Raw genomic sequence first — 27,902 nt, forward strand, 5'->3', positions numbered from 1 at the left:
CATTTCAAAACATGCAGAAATGTGTCTGAGGGTATGTAATTAATATTTAACGTTACTGTGCTGTAAACATTTTGGTCATACTTCCCAGCCCAAAGGCTAAGTTACATTATAAAGAAAAAAAAAGAAGTCATTGGCTGGGCTTCCCACAAGCGTTGCAGCACTGCGTTCATTCCATTCCCTTTAAAGCCTGAGGACAAATCTAATATCACATCTAATATTAGTGCGAATATGATTTGTGGTAACCAGGCCTCAGAGTGCTGTCTGGTCTATTTTGGGATTTGTAAGTAAATAGTTGGAGAAGCCAGCCAGGATTCCTGTTACAAAAACACTCAGAGATGATACTTGAGAAGACTTCAAGGCTTTTAAAGAGAGTCTCTGGCAGGAAATTCTGTTGTTTTTCCTCTGCGTAAAAAATGAAAAATTATTCAACGCATTTGTTGTTCACCAAGAGGTAGAAGAGCAGCTAAGACACCATGTTAGTTTCATTCCACTGCATTGTCCTCACAATTATCAGAATTTTTTCGCTCCAGCCAAAGCAATGCTTTACATCCCAGGATGAGTCCAGTGATTTTATCTAACTGGAAAAGCCATCAGATGATATTGTTGTCTCATGGAAGCCATGAATTCACAGAGAGACTGCAGCATGTGGCAGCTGATGCACAGCATCACATAATGACGCTGCACTGACACACAGAGGAAAAAGAAACATTTCAATATTGAGGAGACGCACACACACACACACACACACACACACACACACACGGATGGACACTGAATCACCACAAAATGACAAATGAGCAAAAGCCCAGCACCTCAGACGCTCCTGTCATTTATATGTAAATGAGCACACCGCTACTCCCCCCATGCAACCCTCTTTACTCAGAAACCCAAAGATGGAGCAAACTTCCAATCAGATCAGACAAGATGTCAGACGAGATGATTGGGAACGACGGGAAGCCAAACGATACGTGACAGGACAGGACATGACGAGGTGAAATGAGCTAAGATGACGGGGTTTAAGAGGAGCGGACATAAGCTGCAAATGAGGTCTGTTTGTCACAACACTAATGATTTCGTGTTCACTGTTGTCTCCCCAAGGGCACCAACTTCACTGCCATGCTCCTCAGGCAGTTTTCCCTATGAGGAGGACTTTGGTTAATGACTCACTGCTGCAATCCCTCCTTAACAAATTCACGTCTGTCACGCTGGATGACAACAAGATGACAGGCAGCTTCAAACCTTGCCCTGAAAAACTGATGAGCCAGCTATAACACATGGAGATTGACCAGTAAAGCTGCACACCGCCACTGACTTCAAGCGAAAATGTGACATTCTGAATTTATCTCTGCCACTCACTGTACTGGCAGGCACCAGGAGGAAATCTGCCCATATTACTGCAAAGTGCACTATTGCTTGAGTTATCCTGTCATTGTAATGGCCTCTGTGAGTCACCAGAGCATCAGCGGGCACAAAACACTGCTGACACACACACACGCACATTAACACACAGGTGCGCGCACACACAGGTTGTACGCTGCATTTAGACACTAAGCACCTGTCAAGGGCAGGAGGAACACGTCGTCTTCCTGTTTGTTTCTCCCTGCAGCAGTTGATGTCATTGACTTTACAGCGTAGAAGTGCATGAGAGTGCTGTTTTCCTTGAGTGACGTCTGTGTATTTCTGTATATGTGTGTGTCTGTGTGTGTGTGTATGTCCGTGAGTGAGCCTGTGTGCATTTTTGTAAGCTCAGCAGTCTATGACTGACTTAACAAAAGGCTGCTGCATATAAATCCATTCCCACTCCATCTGCCAGTGTAAGACGCATACATTTACATGGTTGTCCAAGGACAGAAATATATAAATAACTATACCAACAGTGAACCAGACAGATGGAAAGGTTCACATATAGGTATCTATCTGTCTATGTGGAATTTTGTACTGATTGCAGAGAGAAAAAAGAGTCACTGTTCAATTGGTACATTTCCGATTAATTAATTCCAATTACTTGGACCTTCGGTCAGAGCACGGCAGCTGAACAAGCATAAAAGATACATTTGGCAACAGCCAAGCATAGAATTCAACATACATGTAGAATAAAGTTTCTAACGATAAATGTGGAATTAATTCATATTTACTTGACTTTTTTCAAGGACATAAAGCTTACTAGAAGATCACAGAGACCCATAAAATAAAGCTAAAGTTAATACAATTCATCCAAACATGGACATGTGTGCCTAATTTCATAGGAATCCATTCACTAGTAGTTGAGACATTCAGTCTGGACCAAAGCGGTGGACCAACTGACTGACCGGCCAACATTTCCATCGATGACTTACAATTCACGGATTCCAGCTTCCAGTGAGGACTTGCTGTTTTCTTTGCATTACATGACAGTTGGTTACTGTTGGACAGATAAAAAAAAAGTAATTTCAGCTCTGAGAAATTGGGGTGAACAGTTTTCACAAGCAACAAAATGATGATGAACGCTGATTCGATCATGAAAAAAGACAGCTAGTTTGAACCCTGGTGAGATGGACTGAAAGTGTGACTCTCACCATTAGACATACAACGCTCTGATCTATTTTGTGCCTTCAGATTTAGTCTAATTTGAAGCTTCACAGGTTCAGATCTTTGAGCCTGCTTCCTGCATGAGCCTGCTTCCTACGGTACTCTGCTGCAGTGCACAACAAGCACAGTGGGTGAGGTGTGGAAATAAAGTAATTAAAAATAATGATGTCTGACGGAAAGCAGCTCACACTGACTACAAAATGCCGTCTGTCTTGTCACTAGATCGCCTCGTGTGTCACTGAGTGATGGGCACGGTGACACACTGGGTGCTGAGCAGAATGCAGATGAGCAATATGTCCGGCAACTTACAAAAAAATTGACCTAAAATCTAATTTAAAATTCTACTCTGTGACCAAGATGCTGATTAATTGATGTACATAACACTGAGCCAACTCCTGGGTGCTGTTGCCTTTGTGAACTACTCCAAAAAGTCACCCATCACTGCATTTAAATTAGTACTCTGACATCACTGGCAGCCCTCTGTACGGGGATTACTCCAACATGCTTCAGACAGAACTTCCACTATCTCAGTATGAGGATTTTTACCAGTTTATACATAATGCCAGGCAGTATCTGTTCAGTTTAAGTAGCAGTGACAGGGCGTGATAAGACACAGTCGATTTAAAAACCCTTATCTGGCCTACGAGCTGAATCCCATCTGCCTCTCTCCTCACACTGACAATAATGCTGCTTATTAGTCCCTCTGGAGGGATAAAGGGGACAAGGGGAGATTTTTAAAAAGGGAGGGAAATAGCAGGAAATAAAGACAGAAAAAAACAGGGAGGGAGAGAGAGCCGAGTAAAGGAGGAGAGAGAGAAAAGCAAATAATGTACAAGACTAGAAAAGGCTGACAATCGCAGGAATAAACAGGTGAAAATGTTTTTTAAGAGCTTGAAGCATAAGAGCCGAAAGCAGACGAGAGCAGCCGAGAGCAGCGGAAATGTCTTCGCTGAAAGCACGTGAAATTTTAATTTCAAGTTGAAGATGTGTAGGAAGCTGAATTGTCCGTTTGTGTGTCAGCACTGAAGGTAGTGGAACAAACGTTTGAAAAGTACTGAAAGCTCTGGGTTGAAGTGTGAAAAATGAAAGCCTTTGAACCGTCATTTAAAGAGTAATACCCCTGTCACACTGGAAAAAAAGCCACTAACACCCACTGACATCTGGCTTTTGTCCTCGGTGGGGAAGAATACAATCGGGTCAAATGACTCTTTTTTCACGCAGACATCAGTGCGCTAATAATGCCTGATATCAGACAGACCTGTCAACTCATTACACTCCATTTCCATCTCATCCTCATTTCATAAAAGACATAAAGAGTAACCACCATGACATTGGCACTGGCTTCCGAGCTGCTTTCTGCTGTTCCCTGTTTTCTGGTGCGTTTGTAACATCAAACGTTACTCACCAGAAAAAAACAGAAAGGCAAAGTCGTCTACCGGCAAAGAGAAAAGAGTCAAATGCCTATTTTTAGCAGGTTTTAAAAAAAACCCTGAAAATACGCACAAATTTTGGGGTAAAAGTGGGATAAGACATGAAAGCAGTTGAAATGTAGCATCTGAAATCAGCTGGAGATGAAGCGGCACAGACAGTTTAGAAGAAGTGCACTGTAAACAGTTGAAGTGTCACTTGCTCTGTGAGGGGTGACAGCAGTTGAAATGTCAGCGTGGGTATTTGAGCTAACGGTTGAAATAGCAAAAATGTGTTTGACGCGATGTGTTGATGCGTAGAGGCTGAAAGCAGCTGAAATTCCCGCTGAAGCGTCAGAGATGAAGGGCGTGCACTGTAAACAGTTCAAGTGTCAGTGAGTTCAAGAGGCAGGAAAGAGGAGCAGGCTGAGCGAGAGTGGGGACAGGAGACAACGGAGACATGTGGGGGAGGACATGGAAGAGAGGAAAAGTTGCTGGTGCCGTAGAAGCAGACGAAGAAGAAGAGATGGGAGGCACAGAAGTGTGGATGGAAGATGAAGAAGAAAGAGCAGGTGAGGGGGGGACGCTGGTGAGCAGCCGGATCTCCCACTGAGCCCGGCTGGTCAGATCGGGCAGACAGATAAATGACCCCCGTCACCATCACAATGCTCCATCTTCTCCTCCATCCCTCTACCCCTCCATCTCTTTCCCCACAAAACACCCCCACCCCTGCCGTATCACGACAGGTCATCTATCAGCCTGCAGACTCCACCCACCCACATGCACACACACACCAAATGAAGCCACGCTGCACCTGGCAGATGTGAGAACAGCACGAGTACCTTCTGTTTAGCAGCTCCTGTTTCCACTTCCCTCTCTCTTCGTTTTGCCCCCCCACTCCGCTTCCTACGCTCCCCTCTCCTCCGCTCTTATTCTCCACTCCACTTCCCTCTCCTCCCCTCCCTGCTCTTACCACCTGCTCTCCATTTTCCTCATTCTGGTCACCTTACGCATCTTAGCTTTGGAAAGGTCAGGGTGCAGCCACAGAGAGAATTGATCACTCCAAAGACATTGATTAGTGCTTGATTGTTTGCTTCATTAGTGTTTTGCAGTCTTTGACAGTGCAGCTTGTGTAACTCGGTGGTTCATAGTGTCACAAGATAAAAAGGGGTTAATGAGATGTTTATGTTTTCACTTTTTTCTAATCTTTGTTCTTTTATTTTGAAATACCACAGAGTTTTGCCTCTCTAAGGCTCCTGGTCAAGAGTGGCAAGCAGAGGTTGCTTCATTTCAAATGGACACAAACCATAAAACCACTGCGCTGCTTGTAAAATCAGCTGATTGACAAACAATCAATTAACAAACAGCTTCTGCTTCTATCTGAGATGCTGCCGCTTCCCTGCTACCACATCCAGTGAGCACAGGGATTCAGCCAACCTGTCCGTCCACTGTGGGATGTAAGATGACACATGAGGTGACACACGTGTGAAAAGACACACAGACGCACAGACACACAGACACAAACATTACCAAAGCTCCCTCAGGTGCGCTGCATCATAAGTATTTCTGCTGGAAGTTGAGAAAACTTCAGCACGCTACTACAACACGAAGAGGCGACAAACTAGCAGAAAGTACCGCTGGCTGTGAAAGGTTTTTCACTCTGTCAAAGGTCCCACCTGGACTGAAGATACTTTCTCAGCGGAAAACATTTTGCTCGCCGACCTACAACCACACAGCAGCCCCGCTCCGAGAGCTGAGGTCAGCTCATCCGGTGTAAACACTCACCGAACAGAGACTCAACTCCTCTCCAAGCGACACTTCTCTCGACCAGGTAAGGAGAACCGAGGCCTGTCCTCTTCTCCGCTGATGACAGCAGCGTTATTCCGGCGCTGTTACATGTGTTTCTTCGCTGGAGCGACGGTTTCTTTGTTGCAGTAAACAGCAGCTCGATACATCCAGCGAGACAGGGTCCCGATGCTGAGTGTCCGTTTACTCCGCAGAACCAGCGCTGATTGGTCGCTTCCACCACAACACAGCATTCGGCTCTGGTGCTATTGGCTAAGGCTCGGGTGATGCGTTCAGGGACTATTCGTGATCTCCGTTTCCCGTAGGACCGCTCCTTAGAGGTGTACAAAAATAACACTACTACCAACACTGCTGCTACTGTTACAGCTACTATGGTTGTTTCTACTATTACTACTGATAATACTACTACAGCAACTACTACTATTAACAATGACAGCAATATTTTAAAAACTTCATCCAATTTGGAGGCAAGCCAATATACGTGCCAGTGTTTCTAAACTGTTTTGTTTGGGTTGAATTTTAAAGGATAGATCCTCATTCTGTTTTATCATTTTACCCACGTTTGTTTTTCAAGAAAAGTAATATATTGTATGTCTGCATTCATATTCTGACAGTATGCCAACTGCTATTTAGTCGAATTTTATCATCCTTTTTATCATACTATATCTGAATTGTTGACACTGGATTTTCAGCTCTGACATATCACAGATGCTTCGACTTCTTTCATTCCTTATTTTCAACAGAGTTTATCTGTTTTTGGTTTGGTGATGGTCTGAAAACTGTTTTGGAATTTATCAATTTATCTGTCATGCCTTTTTCAATTTCAACTCCTTTCAATGCTTGAGGTTCATCAAAATCTTCAACTCTTTTGGCACTTTCACTTTGACTGACACTTAAGAGGATAGTTCAACTTTATTCAGTGACTAGACTGAAACCTCCTTCAAAAATCCCATTTTAACTACCATAATCAACTTTTGTCAGTAACTATTTCAACTGCCACTTTAACTTTAACTACTACTATCAGTGTGGTTTGATCACAGTTATATTTGTCATTTTAAAGATTACCATTTATACCCAAAAAGCTGCTTTCAATGTGTTCTACTTTGTTTTACCTCTATTCTTTTTTATTCTCAGTAAAAAGCGAATTTCAGTTGTTGCAAACCCTAAAATTCCGACAGCACATCAATGTATCATTATTCCCTTGCCGTGTTGCCCTGTTCCTGTGAACATCCCAGATATTGCTTTCTAGCTGAATCCTTATCACTAAGCAAATCGGTGAGCTGTTAAGTTGAAGTCAATCAGACACATAACCACAAGATCAATGCATGTGAAATTCAGGCTGTTTTGTTTGAGTGGAGCAGAGGAGGGCTGAGGCTGATTGACTCGCATCGAGTTGTGACAGAGGCAGTGTGCGCGCTGTGCTGTTTGTACTGAACCGCTGCATTACAAAATCAATACAAACTAATGTCTTATGGCCATTTTTAAGTCACAGCCACGGCATGTATGATGATGAATTATTTCAATTTCCATCTACTCACATTCATTGATTATTTCTACACATGCATTAGAGGGAACTAAATAGAAATCGATGCCTTTATTGGCCTCTAATGTTTGACCATGAAAATGCTCCTTTGGACATGTGCGAGGTGTGTGTGTGTGTGTGTGTGTGTGTGTGTGTGTGTGTGTGTGTGTGTGTGTGTGTGTGTGTGTGTGGGGGGGGGGGGGGGGTCCGGACAGAAAAAACGATCTTGCTTGTTGACACCGTGTCATTTAATTAATTGCAATTTAGAGAGATGAAAAGCAATATCAGCGAATTCAGTAAATTGAACTTGTGCACGGGTCAATTCAATTAGGAGATATTTGGCTCCACCTGGCGGTGCGAGCTGGTAGATACAAACAGTTCGTGTACTTCACAGTCTTACTCTATTTCCATTTCTACTCTTAAACATTGGTAACACCGATGCACATTTATGCAGTTCTGTCATCACCTGTAACTTAGAAAATGGAAACTGGAGTTGCACCACCATGGTTTGCATCTCAAACCGCAAATACCTGCACAACAATATATACACATAAAAAAACACACACAAATGAAGAAAAAAAGCTGATAAAATTTCTGTTGCAAGTACATTTTTATTTACTTTTGTGTTTTAAAAAAACAAACAGAAAAATGCATCCACGATTGAGCTGTCAAAAACCAATATTCCAGGTTTCATTCAACCCTGCTTGAGGCTGCATCCTGTCCAAGCATACAGGTCAAAGATGCATACAGACACTGAAATGAGAGGTAAAAACTTCAGTCAAATGTTTGTCCAGTCATCTGTTCATGTCATATTTTTTTGGTAATTTGACCTTAACTATTACTGCAATGGAGCCAAGGACATAAAAGCTATTAGTGTTTTTCAGGAAAACGTGGACATTTAAAATGAGTCAGCAATTTTTTTCAAGCACCGACAGCATCTACAGGCTAGCAACATGTCAGTGGAGACAGAAGATCGATAACTATTACAACGTACAATGCAGGCCTCAGTTTGCCCCTGAAATTATACTGGGGGGGGGGGAGCGTTCAAGAACAACATCACCAGTGAACGCACCAGATTTTCTACAACTGCTGAGATGAGCACTACTTTCAAACATGGAAACTGTGCAGACCTTATCATTTCCATATGGAGCAGTGTGCAGTGAGACCACAGCGGCTGGGTCAGAGGGGCTGTGGAGGGGGAGGGAGGGCTTTTCTCTGCTCAATGGAAGTTTTAAATGTCATGTAAAAGGACATTCTGATAATAAATAATACAAGAGTATTCAAAGGGAAAATAGATAAAAGTGCTTGGATACAATTTGAAAAACGTGTGCCAAAATTTCCCAAAGGCTTTATACTAGATGAACTTTTTGAACAGATTGTTTAAAGGGGTACATTAACTGTCTCTGACCAATAACACTCCACATATCTTAGCAAATTCTGGATCTCTTAAATTCAGCTTTGAAAAGCCCCATCTCGCTGTGGTCCTCTGCACAGTGTTGTAAAAAGATGATTTCAGTTCTTGAACTCTCACACTGAAAAAAATCCCATCTTGATAATCGAAACATGTTTTGCTTGGAGGACCAAAGATAATCTGACAGACAGTAAGGTACAATGTAAACATTACCAATGACGGAAACATCCAAACTTTACAAAATGGAACATTTTTTATGAATGCAGTAAAACGACAAAGCAAAGCACAAACGCTTACATGGAAGAGTTTGTCCTGCAGCGTTCGTCATCTTTCACATAAGCACAGATGTCTGCATGACAGCAATATACAAATACAAAAGAACTCAGACAACTTATACCGTAAGAAAAATCAGCCAAGCAATATCAATATTCATGTCAACAGTCAAAACAAGGTTAAATTGCACATGCAGACTACAGCATAATCATCCACGAGCCTCAAAGAAAAACAAAAAAATGATATGCATATACAGTATCTATATTATATACACACATCTGGACATCCTTCACAACTACTGAGAACTCTAAACTGTACAATATATCTGCTATAAGAACAGTTGCGCAAAATACCATTTGGTTATACAGTAATACTTTTTTTTGTTTTTTTACAATGTACAAGTTAAAACTGTCCACACAATAAATGCAAAGCACAAGCCCCAAAAGGCCACAAAAGTGCATGTTTATCAGGTCAGTTGGAAGCCACTAGAAGAAAGGACTGGCGCGAGAGTGCGAATGAAAGCTGCCAGTATCGAACAGGAGCTTTCCCACACTCCCAACCACAGTGTCTTGCAAGATTAATAGTTAGTGGAGGGAAATCTGGAGTAAAAATTAATTATACATGCAGGCACACATGACTGCAGATGCACCAACACAACACACACGCACACATCCTTGAACATAGTTAGATCATCACAGCGAGAGTGGACAACATGTTAGACTCACACTCACAAACACACACACACGCACGCGCACACACGCGCGCGCACACACACACACACACACACACACGTTGAGGTGATGATGAAACTCCATCAACATTCTCCCACTCCAACATTTCTCCACACCGTCACATTATATTCAAGTAGTGGCACTCTAAGGGCAGATACTTCGTCTTGGTACCTTCTGGACAATCGCACACTTCACATCTGAAAAAGGACACGTTGGTCTCGTGTTTTCACACAAGATCTTCACGTCCTGAGCAGTGACTGGGTGCAGGCAGAAGCTGGCCTTGTATACCCATCTTATTTCAGTTTCAACAAAGAGAAACTGTCAACAATGAAGGCCAACTTCAGCCACAGCACTGTCACCACCAGGCACTGGGTTAGAGGAATAAAACAACCCGCAACCCACTCTTTATAAACACAGGCAGGTTTCAGGCCACCGAAAGCTCATCACTGTGTTTTCTTGGGTTCAGCCAGTTCGATCCCTGCACTGTACAAAATTGGGTGGGGTGTTGACTGCAGCGTTGGGGGGGGGAATGCTTGGAGCCACACGTTCTGTAGTGCAAAGAGTGGAGATGACTTGTGAACAGACTGATGTCTTTGTTTTAAATGCTAACTGCCTTCTGACATTAACCGCCAGTCATCTGATCGTGAAGGAGCCTCACAGCACTGAAGCATGCGCAGACTGCTGCGTTTCCACCAAGCGGCTCGGCTCAGCTCAGTTCAGCTCGTTACACATTACAACGCTTATTTTAGTATCTTTCTCAAACAGAGCTGGTCTCCATGCTGTGCTAAACAACCACATACTGAGAAGAAAGAATGCAAAACATCCGGTGTCCTCTGTTGTGTTTTTGTTGTAAGAGTAGTGTGGCTCAATGTGTAATGCGTGCGCGTAGAGAGTGTGTGTTTGAGCTGCAGAAAACTGTGACGGTGAATGCGAGCAGAACAGAACACAGTTAAAGTTACAGCGTGTCAGTCAAGCTTCATGAGACTAAGAAAAGTCTCATCTGTTGTGGTTTAGGTGCATGTCAGTATGACTGTTTGGTGGAAACCCAACTAAGTCGAGAGTAGAGAGCAAGTAGAGATTCTTGGATTATTAAAATTCATCTACATTTAGTTATGATATTTTCTGTCAAATTCAGTTGCCTCCAAGCATTCCCCTTTCACAATATCTGTCCGAGAGTGAAAAATGCTGTTTTTCACTCTTCACTCGGAGAGGACGCACACTAAAACCCTTTCTGTTAAGGCCACTGAGTTGTGCTGAAAATCTTTTCCTTCATTGGTACACTTTGTTAAACAGGTGCCAAACTCTTTCTGTGTCTCTCCTGCCAGCGCCTCCCTCCTCATCCTCCCCATATTACCTCATGTGTGAACTCTAGCACCCTCTATCTGTTCCAGCAGTCTGATACAGGGAACTGGAGGTGATGATGCTGATATGGTAACAAAGGGCTTTCCTCCTTCCTTTTTTCTTCCTCTTTCATCCATTTGTCCTCTCCTGGTCCACTCGAGCATGTTCTTTTTTTTCTTTTTTTCCTTTGGTCTTCATTTTGACATTTTGTCCTCACTCTTTCTCGCCAAAGGGCCTCCCTCTCAGTCATTTGCTCCCTCTTCAAACAGCAGGGAGACATACCTGGTGCGCTAACGGCCGAGCAGGTAAACCACCACTTCATAGGTGCACATCATGATGGCTGTGTTGGGGATCTGTCTGACGAGGTGGGTGGTGAGGCCGCGGTACAGCGCCCGGTATCCCTCCTCCCTTGGTACCGTCAGCAGAGTTTGGAAGAAAGAGCGATACTTGCTGCCTTCCTCTCGTAGCCGTGTGCGGATCACCTCTGCAATTTGAGAGCAGAGGAAGAAAACTGTGTTAAACAGACAAAAAACATCTTCTGGATGATCTTGTTTGACTATGAGTGTTGCGTGGTACTCTCATATAAACTTCCTATTGTAAGCTATTGTTTGATCCATCTTTTGGTAGACCATCTGTCCATCAACCTGCCTAATCCTCACCTTCTGTAAATAACATACTCGAGATTCTGACTTTGTCCCAGATTGACTTCAGACAGTCCAAACAGAAGGCATCTGAACTGTTGCATTCAGCTGTGGGCTGTACGTGGGTGGGGAATGATAATATGAGTGATATTTATAGCACAAGTGGATGATATTTTCCAATAAGGAACAGTGAGTCACCGCCTCACTCCAAATGCAACATGTCCTGATGCTTCCTCTTCGAAAAACTGCAAATTCTTGTTTCTACATTTATGTTTGTGTACAAATTAAACAAGATCCAATGTGTTATCTGAAGTAAAGGTGCAGGTAGGTTCCCCCCCCCCCCGTCTCCTGTCTGTATCCTAAGCTAAGCTAATCGCCTCGGCAGCATCCTGCTGCCCCGAACACTCGTTAGAGCACTTGTGCGAGACTAAAAGAAATCCCCAACAAATTCACTATTTACTCCAGTTCGAGCAACATTTGTTAAAAAATGACAGCGGCCAACTGTTTTCCGAAATTATCATTATCCTTATCATTTGAATGTGAGACAGAAAGTTACCGTGAGGGTAGGCGATGGAGGTGGCACAGGTCTTGGAGGTGGCTGCTGCGAGCATCATGCCCACAAAGTCTGAGGCGTCTCGGACAGACTCCTCCTCTTCATCCATGCTGGCGTGGGCCTTGGACTGCAGCAGTTTGCGTTTGATGCTCTCGTAGATGACAAAATGGATAACAGTCTCAGAGATGCCAGCGTAAGAGGCTGACATGCCCCTGTAGAAACCTCGCAGGCCATCCATCTGGTACACCCGTCGCACGCACTCAAATGCATTCATTCGCCGCTCACCCCGGTTTCTGTAATCATATAGACATTCATTTAAATCCAGTAACGATGTCATTTCGTTGCCATTATCATTAAAAGAAGATGAATGAGTCATACAACCCACTCCACCTCTAGACTTTAAGGTCTGAGGCTCCTCACCTGGTTTCCAGCTGCAGACGGGTCTTGATCAGCCAGATGGGATTGGTGGCTGTGATGGCGGTGAACCCTGGGAAATTCAGAGGAGGTCAGAGGTTCAGACAGATGCAGAGACATTTGGAAGGACACAATCTAATCAACCATGGTAAATACTCTATACTGTACAAGGACAGTGAGAAAGCACTTGACTAAACAGAATCAGAGAATGACTCTAAAGATGATTCGAGACCATGTCTGTGCTAAAATCATCCTTCTTGAAAAGTCAATGAGCTCCATACAGAAACACGTGCTCGTCCATATTCACATACTGACCCTCTACATGTGAGTGCTACACAGGTACAGGTAAGCTTTCTACCTGAAGTAAAGTATCTCAGGTAACAGCAGTGCATGAAGGCAGCAGCTGTGTTTCTTTTTTTTGATGCGTCTTCTTAAAAAATTAAATCTAACTGCAAAAACACTGGGAAATGAGGACAGTAAATTCATTTTAGGCCTTTAACTGTCGCAGATTATGATTATACTGCCATCTGATTTATTTTTATCTTATCTTAATGAGATTAGAGAGGTTTTTTTTATATCATTACACTTTCAATGTGCTTTGTAATACACATATTGGCCTTTCTGCAAGCAAATCTGTCATTCCACAACCTCAAGTCCCAACAAAGTGGGTTTGATTCCTAGTTTTCACATTGCTCTAAATTGTCTTTCATTGTTAGTTCAGCAATACGAATGTGCATCCTTGATTAGTTAATTAATGAGGGTCTTCATGCTTATTATGTGACGTTTAACAAACCAGTGGCTAACTACTTAGACACTAGCGACAGGCCGTCAGCCTGATACTAGCACAACTAAAACAGCACAGAGACACAAAATGGTATCGGGAGGAGATTATTCAATTATTCAGCAGGACTGAAGTGGAAAGTCTATGACGTGAAATTTAGTGCAGCCTTTCCTTGCTATTAGTGGTGGGCATCCTTATTCTAAATCCATCTGCCGTCACCTCTAATCTTAATGTTTGTTTAGTTTGAAACTCCTGTCAGTCAGCAATGGGGTCCATGAAAGTGCATTCAAAATGCACTTGTGTGCACAGAATATATATATCAAGTAGATGTGAGTGTGTGTGCGTGCACCTGTTATTTACAGAGGATGATACTTTGAACAGATGTTTTTTGTTAAGTATGAACACTAGGGTGACAAATAAAGTTTGATGTGTACACTGTAAAGCTAATTAATGAGCACTCTGTATCACGATATAATGACACAAAGTCCCTTTAAAAGCTTCTGATACAACTGATGTGACAGAGAGAAATAAAACATGACCATTTGCAGAAAACAGCTAAGACAAGGGCAAGTCTATAAAGAGATCTGAGTCACATCTAGCGTATCGCTGCACCACAGCTCTACGTTAAGGCAACTGCGTGAAGAAGAGAGGATGACACAGGTCTGTTGAAGAGAAGAAGGAAAAGAGGAAGAAGAAAAAAGAGGGAAGTAGAAGGAAATAGCGTCTATGGCGTGTACTCACGAGGGAGGGGCAAAGCTCCTCCAGCTCCTCCCCGCTGCAGCTAGTAGCCTGCAGATATGGGGGGCTCAGATGGCGGGGGTCTCCCACCCAATCACGCAGGAGTGAAAGCTTTACAGTAAAGCCCTAAAATAGACACAGGCTTTTCTGTACCACAGTCACACACAAGCAGCAGTCACATCCACCCCCAACCCCACCAACCACCCACCCCAACCCACTGGTACTGTACAGGTAGCTGGAGAAAAGATGGGAGGTGAAGGACTGACCTCCCCCCATCTTTCCCCAAACTCTAATCCCAACTCTAAGCCCCATCCACTTTTTTTTGTAATTATACGGTTAAGTATTATTATTTTTTACTTAACAATTTATCTCTCGCTTTACTTCTTTTATTGACTGAAACAAAGAAAAGGTTGACTGAATAAAAACCAACCCAATCCAAAAGTCCAGCTCCATCTCACCAGAGTGAGGCAGAGTACAGATACAAAGGCAGAAGATAAAATTGAAGATGTTTTCTTCAGAATCATTGTGCCATTATCAGTTTATAATCTACAGATCAGAAAAAGAACAAAATCAAATACGATAAGCTAAAGAGAGGCAGGTGGAAATGCTAACCTTGTCGTTGTATGTAACAGACTCTGCGCTGTGGACAATGGCGATGAAAGGAGTGAGGAGACCACTTTAGGAGTATGTGATGACAAAAGGATGATGTCATAGATCACAGTGAAGTGAATCGATGAGGTGGAACAATGAATGACATTCTGCCCGCAGCGAATACTGTGTAGACCCAACCGGGTTCAGGCAAATTTTAATTTACGTCCTCACATGTGGAGAAAAATGTGTCTCCTGAGAGGCAGCATGTTTCTAGACAAACAGATCAAATGACTCCTGGAGGAGTTATTAGACAAGTCCTCTTCCATATCACACAGACGCACGCTGGAAATGGCAACTTCAGTGGAAAACTACTGTTTCCTGAAACAGATTTCCGGTTACTGTGTGTTCAGTGTAAATATTTTTTGGAATATTAACAGCATAATCTTCATAACTGTCCACAGTATGAGTGAGAGGCCTGTTCTATATTGCTGTTATATGACAATTTAAAGTATGTAAAGTAAGAGTAAGTACTTAAGAGTAAGTATGTCTGCACATACACATTTGCTCTAGATTCAGAGAAGGCAAACATACTTTATATTAACTGCTACGAGGAAAAGTATGTCGAAGTGAAGTAATGGGACTCGCCCCCTTGTGCTCCTTTGCTACCTTCTGTAGCAGTAACCCCTTTGCAATACATGCACAGACGGCCACAATTCACAGCAGGGAGGCCATGAGAGGCAATGACTCCACAAAACGTCAACCTATCAATACCCAGGCATCAGTGTAAATTCAGCTGTTCAGTCACTAAGGCTTTCTTTAACTACTGTGTGTCAGTGCTGACAAACCTGAATGCTATACGTGCATAAGAAAATCAGAGGCAGTACGTTTATATCGATCCAGTAGCACTGTTCCACATACAACTACACAGATATTTCCTGTACTTCATGCAAGGTGCTTTAGATAAACAAATGCAACTGCCGCACTGATGAAGTATGTGCTATTCTATTCTCCGAGCTTAATGACCAACAACACTGACTTTTCTATATGTTACTGTGCAGTAGCCCATTGTATTTTATTATTCGTATTTTACTCATGTGCAATTCAAAATCCACTGTGAAATTTAGCCATTCTTCACAAGGCAACATTTTCTACACTTTTGTACATAGTGCACATAGTTGATTTTTTTTGTTCATTTTTCTACCTCTCCTTTTTATTATTGCTGTTGTAACAAGTGAATTTGCCCGGCGTGGGATCAATAGCCTTATCTTATCTTGTGCTAATGTTTGCGCAATTTCAACAGTCACATGTCTGTGCCTTCACTGCGTCTTGTCCACATTCACGTATTGATTTGTGCTTTTCAAACAGGTGCCAGCATTGCTGGGGTTAAATGCTTGAGGCAGACTCTGTCCAGGAGTTAAATCTCATTTAAAAAGAAGGAGTCAGAATAGTGCCAGCTTTTTGGATGATGGACTGATACTGATTCTCCTTGAAAAGAAATGACTGTGGCACTGATGGTATTGATGGATGATGACAAAAGACAAAATGGAGCACATCCATTAAAACCTCCTGCAGCAGTGACAAGGTTAGCATTTCTTTTGTGCTGACAACATAAAATCCACAGAAGTATGTGTCATTTCTTTACCTTTACTATATTTATGAAACAAGACAACAGGCTAAGGGGAAGGAGATGTGTATCAAGACTAAGCAATAACAAAACCTTATAATAAAAACCTAAATCTACAAACCAGCAGCAAACACATTGCCATACGCAATGGTAATATCATTACAATGAATAACCATTATGAACTTTCTTTTATTCATAAAAATCACCATGGTTTTCATCATACCATTGTAAAGAAATGGGGTGCTACCTGACGTGTCCGCCCGAGTGCCGGGGGCCCCGGTTGACCTTTCGGGGCCGTGCTCTCTCCTCTATACACACAGAGCAAAGAAGGGGGCCCAGACCACACTGTTTAAGTAACAACTGGGATGTTAAACCATTTACAGAGTCCTCTGTAGAGGCCTCAAAATTAAAGAATGAAAAGAGGAAAAAAGGGCGAGGAGGGAAAAAATAATAATGGAGGACAGGGGGGACAAAGGGGCTAGGAGAGGAGGAAAGCACAACCTAAACTTTGAGGACCAAGTGATTTTCTTCTTTTTGTCGTGTTATAAATGTCAGTAGTGACACGTTATAGCCCGAAATGACCTGGATGCTGTGTCTCATTTGGGTTTTGGTTTTAGTGCAACAAAGTCTGAGACTGCTGATATAAGGATTTGTCTCCTCAACTATATGTCAGCTAGCAAGGCCACCATGAAGAGACATGATGCTGTACGATCTGGACAGACGGGTGTATTTTCAGAAAGAAGCTGTTGCAGTAAAGATATGCACGCAACTGTGTGACTGGCATGTCTTGAACTATCTTAACCATTTCTCCTAAATGTCAGATGGGAGATTAACTCGTTACTTTGACATACTTTGATTGCACTGGATTACATAGTGTTTACACCACCGATAAATCGAGGTCATGGTCAGTTTGATCCTGAGAGTCTCAAATTGTGCTTTCTGATAAACCCCCTACTGTATATATTTAATATTTCTATACATGAAACAGCTTATTAGTTAGCTTTAGCATGCTTTAGGTATTCACTAGCTTTTAAATTTGTGAAGATCCCACCATCCCACACATGTATATGGAAAAGGGGGGGGGGGGAGTAAGGGGGGAAGAAAATGAAGTGAAACTCTGGGATACTTCAAATTGTGACAAAAATTATGAGGAAAAATGAAATCTGTCTGGTTAAGACAAACTGAATCATGTTTTTTTGTTCATATGAATATATATATATATATATAACCCATTAGTGATTTACACTTCCCAGGCAGACTGACAGACAGACAAACAGGCAGATATGACACTCAGCGACACACAGTGGCAAACAGACAGAAGGGGGGGAGAAGGAGCCTTCATTACCTGCCATCCCAGCTGACACCATGTGCACCTGGGTAGAGTCTGGCTCCAGCACCCCATTCAGCTTCTCCTTGGCTGTTGAATAGGCCGCAAAGTAGATCGCCCTGTGGCGACGACAGAGACAGAGATTAGTATAAGAAATAAAGAACACTGCTTAAGTACTACTCGCTAGTAAACTCATTAGTTTCAACTACGAATTCATGATGAACATGCAGGAATGAAAAGAGCACCAACTGGAGTCCCACGTTGAGTAAACTAAAAACACAAATTACATGATTTCTATAAAGAATAGCCTTAAGTTAACTGCATTAAACAGGACAACATTATTTCAATGAGCTGAAATAACCACTGTACACAAGAGCATGTAGAGCTAAGCCGAGCTTATACGTAGTCTAAAAGCAAGCCACTGAAAGAAGGTTATCTGTGCCCGTCTGTGTTTGCCTCTCAATCTCAAACCACGCTTTAGTAGCAGATTTATCTCCCATGATTCTAGCTGCTCCTCACTAAATAAAAATCACAGGATTTAGTCAACATATCTGCTGAGTGGAATTAAACCCGGCGACCTCCCTGCCCTGCCCTCGTTCTGAATCGAGAGCACGCATGCACAACATAATCATGCTGCACTGCAGATGAGGGATGAATTATGTGAGTGGCTCTGAAAGGCTCTGTGCATCTCTCATACGTAATGAGCGATGCTGCCGGTGCAAGCTGTTCTGTGTGCGCATGTAATGTGTATGTGTGTTGCTAATGAACACCAGCAGCACGCCCAGTGGACCGTGCACTCATTAGCATCAGAAGATTTTTTTTTTCTTTTTTAGCTTTCCACCATCAGAGTGCCGTTTCCTCATTATAACAGGAGAGAATAACTCTGCAGCCCAGCAACCCAGACCCCCGCTTGTAGATAAATAAGATAATACATCTGTTTTTTCATTAATTATATTGCATCAGAAGCTCAAACTTGATCTAAATTAAGACTGTGATGAAATGAAGTTAAATGTTGTATCTTACATGCCAGAAACTTCCACTGTATCTATAACAAACTGTGCAGACATCTGTGGATGTTGACCAATAGCCCACAGTAATTGGCTGTTTTAGGGTATCTTCCCAAGATGAAACACTTAAGATTTCACTGCAGATGAAGGCTGAACTGATGAATTTGGCTGCTCTGAATAATGAATAAGATTTTACAGTGTTGCTTATTGAAAGGAGTTTTAACCAATTACTCACGTTCTGCGCATACTGACAATTCATTTAGGTTTCCTAGCTAGTCCTCCAAACCCTCAAACGGTCTGCCCAAATCCGATTCCCCCCCCCTTCCCCCCTACACCCTGCAAACGCATGAACGCGGCCAAATGTACCCCCCCACCCATCCCCCCCCCCCCACCCCCCCCCCCCCCCTACCCCCCCCCCCCCCCCCGAGTCTGGCATCTAGGGTGGCATTGAAGCCATAAAAACTGCTTACCTATATCTAAATTTGGTACACCTGTACTTAAAAACAATTTTAATGGGGAATATTTGAAAACATTTGGCTTCAAGTGGTTCATAAAGCTGCATGTTAGACAGCAGGAAAGCTCACATGCAGCCAGTGAGTTCATCAGGCTCACTTCTTATGTAACAATATCTTCCTATAGCACAGTTTGCTATAGCTGTCTCACACACATACAAACACACATGGGCACCCCCCAGAGAGTCTGAACCAGACAGAGCGAGGCAGCACAGACAGTGAAAGACTATGGAGAGGATGACTCGGGCAGAGAGACAGAGACCACAGCGAACCAACTGGAAGAGGATAACAATGGACATGTGACACAGCAGTAGCTAGGGAGAACTTGACAGGTGGGGGGGGGGGGGGGGGGGCAATGAGACACAAACAACTGTCTCAGTATAGGAACTCCATTGTGATAATACACCACCACAACAGTCACATGACGAGGCTGCCACAGCTGGCTGGTTCCAGCTGTTGCTGCTGTTTCATTCAGACTTTGATTGGCTGAGTTCAGGCTGTTATGCAACCCAGAGCAGCCAAGCTACAAAAGAGGGAACCTGCTCATTTCCTGTAGGATCTGAGGCACAGATTTCCACTGCATTTCAGTGAGTTTAACTCCATTCGTTTCTGTGTTTCTGGCGTGCTATTATTACTGCAGACATAAGCTCTGAATGAGCTGCAAGCTTGGGAAAAAAAGCCAAAAAGATATGCAAATACATTCCTCAGCAAAAATATGTGCCCACATTAGATGCATCATGTGAAGTAAATGACGCAGACTGCCTTTATTCTGTGATAACAGGTCATGTTGGTGTAGATAATAGTGGTTCTTACCTAACATTTATCACAAACATCACAGGTTGTGGTGACCTACTCTGCTGTTTTGGTTGTCAGATATTTTGCAAGTATATGTAGGTTATTTTTTCTTTATTTTAGCTTAAGCTGCACAGTGCCGTGGTATGGCTGAAGGGATCATGATGGTTAAGGCAGGCAGGAGAAGCCATGCAACACACACTTAATACGGCAGATAATGCTGTACATACCTGGAAGGTGCTACACCCACAAGGTTGGGTCCCAGTCCTCTGAAGAGTGAACGGGGTCCCTCTCGCTCAAGAATTAACCTGCAGAGAGATTTCAATTCATGTTCTCTTGGTTATTTCATCTTCATGCAGAGCAAGCATACATTGATTTAACATCCCTGTGCTATGTTTGCTATAAATGTGAATCATTGGGCGAATAATACGGCTGGCTGGAGAATATCTCCCACCCTCAAGTTAAATCACAGTTACAAACTCGCATCTACCACAAATTTGGAGATTCAGTAAAACGATGTCTTGACCATGTAGGTGCTGTCATGTGAACATTTACTTCATGAACTCTCTCTCCAAAATGTTCAACAAAAACACTGTAACAACACTGTCGCACGCACGCACGCACGCACACACACACACACACACACACACACACACTGACATTTGTGGGGCACCAAGGGACACAAAAAGAAACTGCAGAGGTCAACCCGTAGAGACAGCATTTCACTTGGCACAACATCTCTGTTTGTAGCTAAATTTATATCCAATGCGGGTGCCATATACTTTATGGGCAACCTGTCAGGACCTGACACTCAATACAGCGTGACATTATATACAGGGTCATTATCAGCATACTGGAACAACCAAAATAAATAAAATGACAGATGTCCCTGATCTGGTGGTGTGTGCGGTGGTGCTATCGTGGCGGCTAACGTGTTTATTTCTTGGTTTTCACCTGAGTTCAAAGACTGTTCATCGGTCTCATTCAGAATGAGCACATGTTATAGTTCAGCATTCCCTGCATGCTTTCATATAAACTGTGATGCAAAGTACATCCAAAGAAAAGCATCAAGTCATCCTGGAAAGAAATAAGGGGCCCTAAAGATACAAAATGGTCCTTTGGGGTACATTGAATTCTTATGATAGTGGCCCGACTTGAACTGCTCCTGACAATTGAAAACAAGACACAGCCCTGATGTTTCCTGAAGCAGCTATGTAGCTGGATTTTGTTCAGCTTGTGGGTTTGAGGCCTGTGCCTCACACGGCCTGTGAGACTTTGCCAACTCGTAGCTAAATACTTCAACTCAAAAAATATTGACAGTATAAAACATCTCCTCATGAATGTAAAGTAACTGCCTCAACGTACAGAACACACACCGGGCTGGAAGTGACAGTGGAAATCAGTCGTCAACGAGCTCTGCAGTGAAATGGAACAATGCCTGCATCTCACTGCATGCTGACCCACTTTGACTCGTGTGGGTTTTTTCCCTTCCTTGCCATATCGCTCTTCCCTCCTCAGCTCTGCTCCCCTCTGGATCATGTAATAGTGGTGTACAGTTTCTGCCAGTGGCTGCTTATCTCAAGGTCAACACAAGAAGTTGGTTTATGTCATCATGAGACCAGCACTGAGCCCAAAATAATGCCCTGATTGAGTGAAACTGAAAGAGGGCGTTACTACAATGTTATTCTGAAAATCCTGAAGAAAGCTTTGTTCATGCAGGCACAGTGACAAAGAAAACATTCCAAGTTATTGCGACAGCCAGTTAGAGCGAATCTGCTTTCCAGCCAAACAAATGTAATAAAAAAGATTCACGCTAACCATTTTGGTGAGAAACAGGAATTTCTATTGAGCTGCGCAAGTTCAAGACGCGCAGCCAATCTGAATTTCATGGATATATCTTTATATATTACATATATATCAATATTATTCCTGAGATGTGAAGTTAAACACGAGAGGTCTTTCCCAATATTCCTAATGATTAATGCAACGGCAATGGAAAATTCCACACACAGCAGCTTGTGCATTATGCATTATGTTTAACACTGTGACATGCTCTGTGACAGTCATGGAAACAGGTTGCCAGAGAGCAAGAGCAGAGACCTGTAGTGTGTGTCGAATATTTACTTTAATATTATTAATCCCTCCATTACATTTATGTTAACTGCGAGTATCCAGCCACACCGGCTTTCAGCAGGCTTCAAATAAACACCAAACCAATGCTGGATTCCCCTACACTCTCACTTCCCATCTGTCTGGTAAATTCCTGTCTAATGAGAAGGGGAATCATATACAACACCATGTTGCAAAATAGGAACAATTTCTGGTGTATTTCTCACACTGTTTTCCCTGTAGTTATTTTGACAAAGTACCAACAACAGCCACAGAGCTTTGAGGTCAAGATGAGGCTTAAAATGAGGTTGGACTTTTTATCTGGTTGTAGATTCTGCTGCTGTCCAACAGCTAAACAAGTAAGAGAACAAATAAGTAAGTGAGGAACTGAATTCACCTTCACTGCATGCTGACCTGTTCGACACTGGTTCGGCATACACACCAAAAGGCTTGAGCAAAAGGATAAAAGCACATTAAGACTCTGCAATCTGATGAATCTGCTATCGAGGTGAATTTGTTGTAATGCTTTAACACAATGTTACTTTTTCCTTTTTTGTGATGTAGCTTTCGGTCTCCCAGAGCACCCCTTACAGTGATGCAGGACCAATATCATTCTTACTGTGTGGGTCACTTTAGAGTCCCATAGACTAAGTCTGTGTCTTTTCATCATTAACAGTCAACAGACCGGTTCATGGACATTTGCTGTAACAACAACATAACAAACACAGACTGTGTGTGTGTGTGTGTGCGTGTGTGTGTGCGTGCGTGTGTGTGTGTGTGTGTGTGTGTGTGTGTGTGTGTGTGTGCGTGTGTGTGTGTGTGTGTGTGTGTGTGTGTGTGTGTGTGTGTGTGTGTGTGCGTGTGTGTGTGTGTGTGTGTGTGTCACCACTCTGACACTCTGAATTTAAAACTTCAGTTTCATTTGTACATTTCAGACCTTCTTTCCAAATTATTCCTAATTAAGTTAAGTTCGTAGAGTTAACATTTAGCACCATTCTCCTTACTTGAGACAGTGCAGAGGCCCTGGTGGAGCAACACGAGCCACGCCACTGGCTCCATTGACGGTGCTGAGCTGGACTTCAGAGATGTAGAGAGTGATGGAGGAGGACTGCAGTCTGGTCTTCACAACCTCCAGAGGACAAGTCAAAATAGCACCCACTGTGCCACCACATCTAGAAGGAAGCATGGAAGCGGTTGAGGAAGAAAGGGTGCAGAAACAAAGGGGATTGTGGAAAAAAAAGGACAGAAAGGGGAAAGACATGATGAGAAAACACATTTAACACTCTCCTTTAGCATTCACATTGGTCAAAAGACAAAAGGGGCAGATTAAAATAATTATGTACAAGAAAATCTGCATATCATATGACATATATGCAGTTCTTGTATGATGCTACACAAATAAAGTTTATTATTATTATTATTATTATTATTATTATATAGTGCTTGTATGGTGTTTTGGTTTTCTAGGTTGATTTTTGCTCTTTTATTTTATTATTTATTTCATGTTAAGTTTCCTTCTGCATCTTAAAAAGCATTCTATAAATACAGCGTATTATTATCATCATTATATTTAGATTTGGTTCAAGTCACATATATATTTCGCCCATTTCCTCTGCTTTCTTTTTAAAACCATCCTCTAATACTGATCTCCTTGATCGCTGGTAACCCAATCTGTTATTCCTCTTAGCTCTAAAAATTGTCAAGGAGCGGGACCACATGACCTGGTATTGTGATATACAAGATGCTGCCATGTGCAAGCTACCAGCTAAGAGTGTATAACTGGTTTCTTCCTGCAGTTCAGTGGAGAGTGTCCACGGCTCAGTGTAGCTGCTTGTTTGCTGACTGTTGTCATCTGAGACGGCTAGAATGAGGTGTCATGAAAATTACACTGCTGTTTTGCTGGCTCACTGAACCCGTACACACACCATAAATAAAAACGTGACTGCTCAAAAATGGAGCAAAGAAACTTGCTGCTTCGACTTTGGCCTCTTCTCTAACTGAAGCCATCAGCATGCAAACAACCCAAACACCCTTGTTACTGAATAATAAAAACAGATAAATACCACTGTTTTATCTGGGTCATTGACACCATAAGCCAAAGGCTACCAGACGTCATCTAAAAAACAACATTCTGTCCATGTGCCCCACATACACATTTGTTGATCCTCACTGCTGTCACCAAAGGTTTGGTGCTTTCCATCACAGGACTTGTATAGACAGAGCTTCACAGTCAAACCACCACAAAGCTGGAAAGTGCTTTTTCACTATTGCAGTGACAAACCATATGACTGCTATGAAAGTTAGGTTAAGTGAATACTTGCTGTATCCCCACAGCAGTGTATTCTGACGTCCTGGCTATTGGCAGTAAATTCCTCTAGCTGCAGTCTCTTTTGAGTAGCACCAGCTATATTTACCTTTCAAAAGACCGACCCACATTCATGCTCACAGGCAGCAGTGACCTTTGGTCTACTTTCAGGGCTACGCTGTCTGCAGCATGGGTAGCTGTGAGAGGAAGCACTGTGCTGAGGCTTCCAGCTCATGTTTTTGGGGGGAGACATCTGATTTTGTTTACTCAAGATAATGCAATGTGTCCTGTGTTGGTCTCAGATGTTAAATCCCTGACAAGAGAAATAAGAGAAGGGTTGTGGTGTGATAAGATTACCATATTTAAATATCACTGGTTTGGTGCAGAGATGAAAGCAGAGGCGACAGACGCAAAGAAACTGGAGACAATGGATTAAGAACAAGACAGACATACTGTGTCAATAGAGGGGCAACTTGTATGTCTGCATTTACATTTTCTTTGATGAACAAGTTGTCAGGCCTGTCTAGAGAATTGTGAATGAGAACAGTCGTTCACCTACTGTCATGGCTGCCAGTTTAGCATAAGGTAGTGGCCTCATTTAGTGTTTTACAAAAGACCTTCAGAGCAGGAGCAGAACACATATTTTACCAGTATTTTACACCCTAAACTGACCTTACATCTACAGTTTGGAAATGTATGCAATAAGCAAAAGTCTTCAGGTGCTAGTTTCTGGGAGCATTTTTTTTATCAAGTAGATGTTTGCAAGGCAATACTCATCTGCTGTATCTGGGGGTCTTTGCCATGTTAACAGTCTTAAAAGATAAATTAGCAGTTGTTATTATCCGTCAACAAAGAAAGAAAAGATACAGAAATATATTCCACTGTGGGCTACGCATACAAAGACCTGTCACTGACACTACGCTCCTCTCAGCTAATTAATCTGTCAGGTACTTAAAATGCAGAATCTCTGGAGGAAGTGAGACGCACTGCTGCTGCTGCAGAGCTTCATCAGGTTATCGAGAGTGAGTATCAGCGAGCCCGGAAATACACTGCATTTGCCTTCGAAATAAAAGCAGAAAGTCTCGCTACCTCAATAGAAAAAGTCGGTATTTACAGGCATATAAGGACGAAAAATAACATAAAGCTCTTGGTAGTATCCTCGAAGCCACATTTAAGCTCAAACGCGGTCTGTGTCACGTTTGGGTTAATATTTTACAGCACAAATGGGCATATTTTTAACTTTTGGCCGGAAGTTTGAACTGATGGTTTAGACACTGGCGTGATTGACGTGCCGTGCACACAGCTGCCCGGGTTGTAGCACATGCACGCGCTGCGTAGAAAAACGACCCTTGTTAGCTAGCTAGAAATACAGGACGACGAGTCATACTTCAGTGCTGAGACTGTCCATTCAAAAACAAACCCAGATGAAATTCGCTATCTGACTTACCCTCCGGCGAACAAATGAACCAGCGTGTCCCTTTGGCTCATTATTTAGCATGCTCTGCCAAGCAGCGCACCTCGGGGCTGCGGCAGAGGGTCGAACACGGGCTTGAGGTTCGTCTCTTGCCGTTGCTTTCTTCACCTAAGAGGATGCGCACGTAGATCGGGCAAACGACGTCGATGATGAACCAGCTGCGGGGCGAGTCTCCGGTGATTCAGACTGCAGTGGGCCGACGATCCTCCTGTCTGTCGCTCTCACTCTGCTCAGGTTCCCCTCTCACACAGATAGCGTCTTATCTTCGGCTAAACCACCCGAGAGCTGTGAGCTCATCAGGTTACCCACTGGCAAGACAATATCTCAGCTCTAACTAACGGTTTTATGCTACAATCCACGGGTTTGTCTCAGTTTTCTCCTCTGCTTTCATCGTTGCAGCGAGAGGGAAGGAGGCAGAGCACATAGTATTTACTGTACAATCATAGGCTGGAAAACAGACGCCGCTATTGGTCAGCCTGGCGCGTGACGTCACGACATCGCCGCCCTGATCATGCACTGTTCACATGCTCAGCGTTGAATGAATCAGACTTGCAGTATGTTTGGGTGTAAGATGGAACCCCAGAAACCAAAGATGACCACCTTAAATATATGGAGAGAGAGAGAGAGAGAGAGAGAGAGAGAGAGAGAGGAGAGAGAGAGAGAGAGAGAGAGAGTAATTCTTTTGATATTTCTACATGTATTAAGTCATTGTGGGTAATTTTTCATATCAGTGGGCAGAGCATAGCAGTACTGGATTTTTCCATGCTATGAAGTGGCCAACCTTTATGTAACCAGATAATAAATTAACTGGACTAACCATATCCCGTTGTGTAATCTATAAAGAATTCAGCGTGACATTATTTTATCCTTATCATCCACGACTGATATGAACACACATAAAGCTGAAGAGATCAACTTCACACACTTAAAGCTGGAAGTTAGCTCTTTAACCTACATCACTGTTTTAAATCCAGTGTAATAAAATAATAAATGCTGCTGTATTTGGCAGCAGCAAACAGATGTTTGCCTTTTCCCTTTGACCAAGACTTTGGTGAAGCTCTGGCACCAGGATTTAAGGCCAAAATCTTTAAATGCAAGGATCGAAAAGACATGGAGAGCATTCATTACTTATTGATTATAAAGGGCACTGTTCACTGAAAATGACTAAAGACATCTGTTTAACCAGCCCTTTAACAAAGAACATTTCTTAATTTAAAGTACTCATACAGGTACTTTAAGTAAGAAATGCTCTTATATGTTCTTAGCCTGGTAATATTGGCTGCAGCTAACAGTAGCTGCAGATCCACTTTTAGCATTAAGTGCTACCAAGTGCACTTTGATAGCATTTAGCATGGCAGGGAACATGCCCTTTCACTGACCAAAACTGGATTTTTTTAATTTCCGAAGGCTGCTACACAATCAGCTGACTACACTTAGAGTAGTCGGTCGGTGATTCAATAATGGAGTTGAATGACTCCACACAGTTTTGTAATTAGAAGCACAGTATGACAAGTTGGAGTCATGTGTGTGGTTTCACATTTGTAAAGTGAAAACCCATAATGTCGTGTCCTGCATTAGAGAGCTTATGTATATCCCATGATTCAGAGACTTAGCATGGATGCTGCAGGAGTTATTCGGTTTCAGATGAAAGGGGATGGTGTGCCTCTTGTTATTACAGCTTACACATTCGAAAATGAAATTATCAAAATCAACAGAATAAAATCAACAGGAGCTTTGTAGAAGGAGCCATCTTGGGGTTTTTTTTTCCAGTTATTATTATTATGTAATTTGTTAACAAAGTTTTTTTCAGACACAAATTTGAGTACTTCATGTGATCATAGAACAGTCTCATTTGAAATATTATCTCTAGACTTTAAAAAGTTATTAAAGCAGCTTCATCTTTTGTTTTGTTGCTGTGGGACCATTTTACCTTTGAATCAATATGGTCAGTTCCAGGTGAAAGTCCAAAACATCAA

General features: G+C 42.6%; 2 protein-coding genes across 2 annotated transcripts in view; both read right to left on the bottom strand.

Annotated features, from left to right (window-relative positions):
• The window catches only part of LOC139339443 (SPRY domain-containing SOCS box protein 4-like), a 70,892-nt gene extending 64,920 nt beyond the window's left edge, over window positions 1-5,972 (bottom strand). The window contains exon 1 of the mRNA XM_070975063.1: window positions 5,760-5,972. The gene's annotated coding sequence lies outside the window, so the exon portion shown is untranslated. The remainder of the gene's footprint in view (window positions 1-5,759) is intronic.
• Window positions 5,973-7,902: 1,930 nt separating this feature from the next.
• On the bottom strand, window positions 7,903-26,353 carry LOC139338592 (solute carrier family 25 member 36-A-like). The gene is made up of 7 exons (XM_070973755.1): window positions 25,900-26,353; window positions 23,152-23,319; window positions 20,269-20,346; window positions 17,746-17,846; window positions 12,673-12,739; window positions 12,256-12,545; window positions 7,903-11,542 (listed from the first exon to the last, which is right to left on the bottom strand). Exons 1-7 carry the CDS (start codon window positions 25,938-25,940, stop codon window positions 11,349-11,351), a joined length of 939 nt encoding a protein of 312 aa, XP_070829856.1. The 5' UTR covers window positions 25,941-26,353; the 3' UTR covers window positions 7,903-11,348.
• Between the last annotated feature and the right edge of the window lie 1,549 nt (window positions 26,354-27,902).

This window comes from Chaetodon trifascialis, chromosome 11 (assembly GCF_039877785.1).
Source record: "Chaetodon trifascialis isolate fChaTrf1 chromosome 11, fChaTrf1.hap1, whole genome shotgun sequence".
NCBI classification, from domain to species: domain Eukaryota; kingdom Metazoa; phylum Chordata; class Actinopteri; order Chaetodontiformes; family Chaetodontidae; genus Chaetodon; species Chaetodon trifascialis.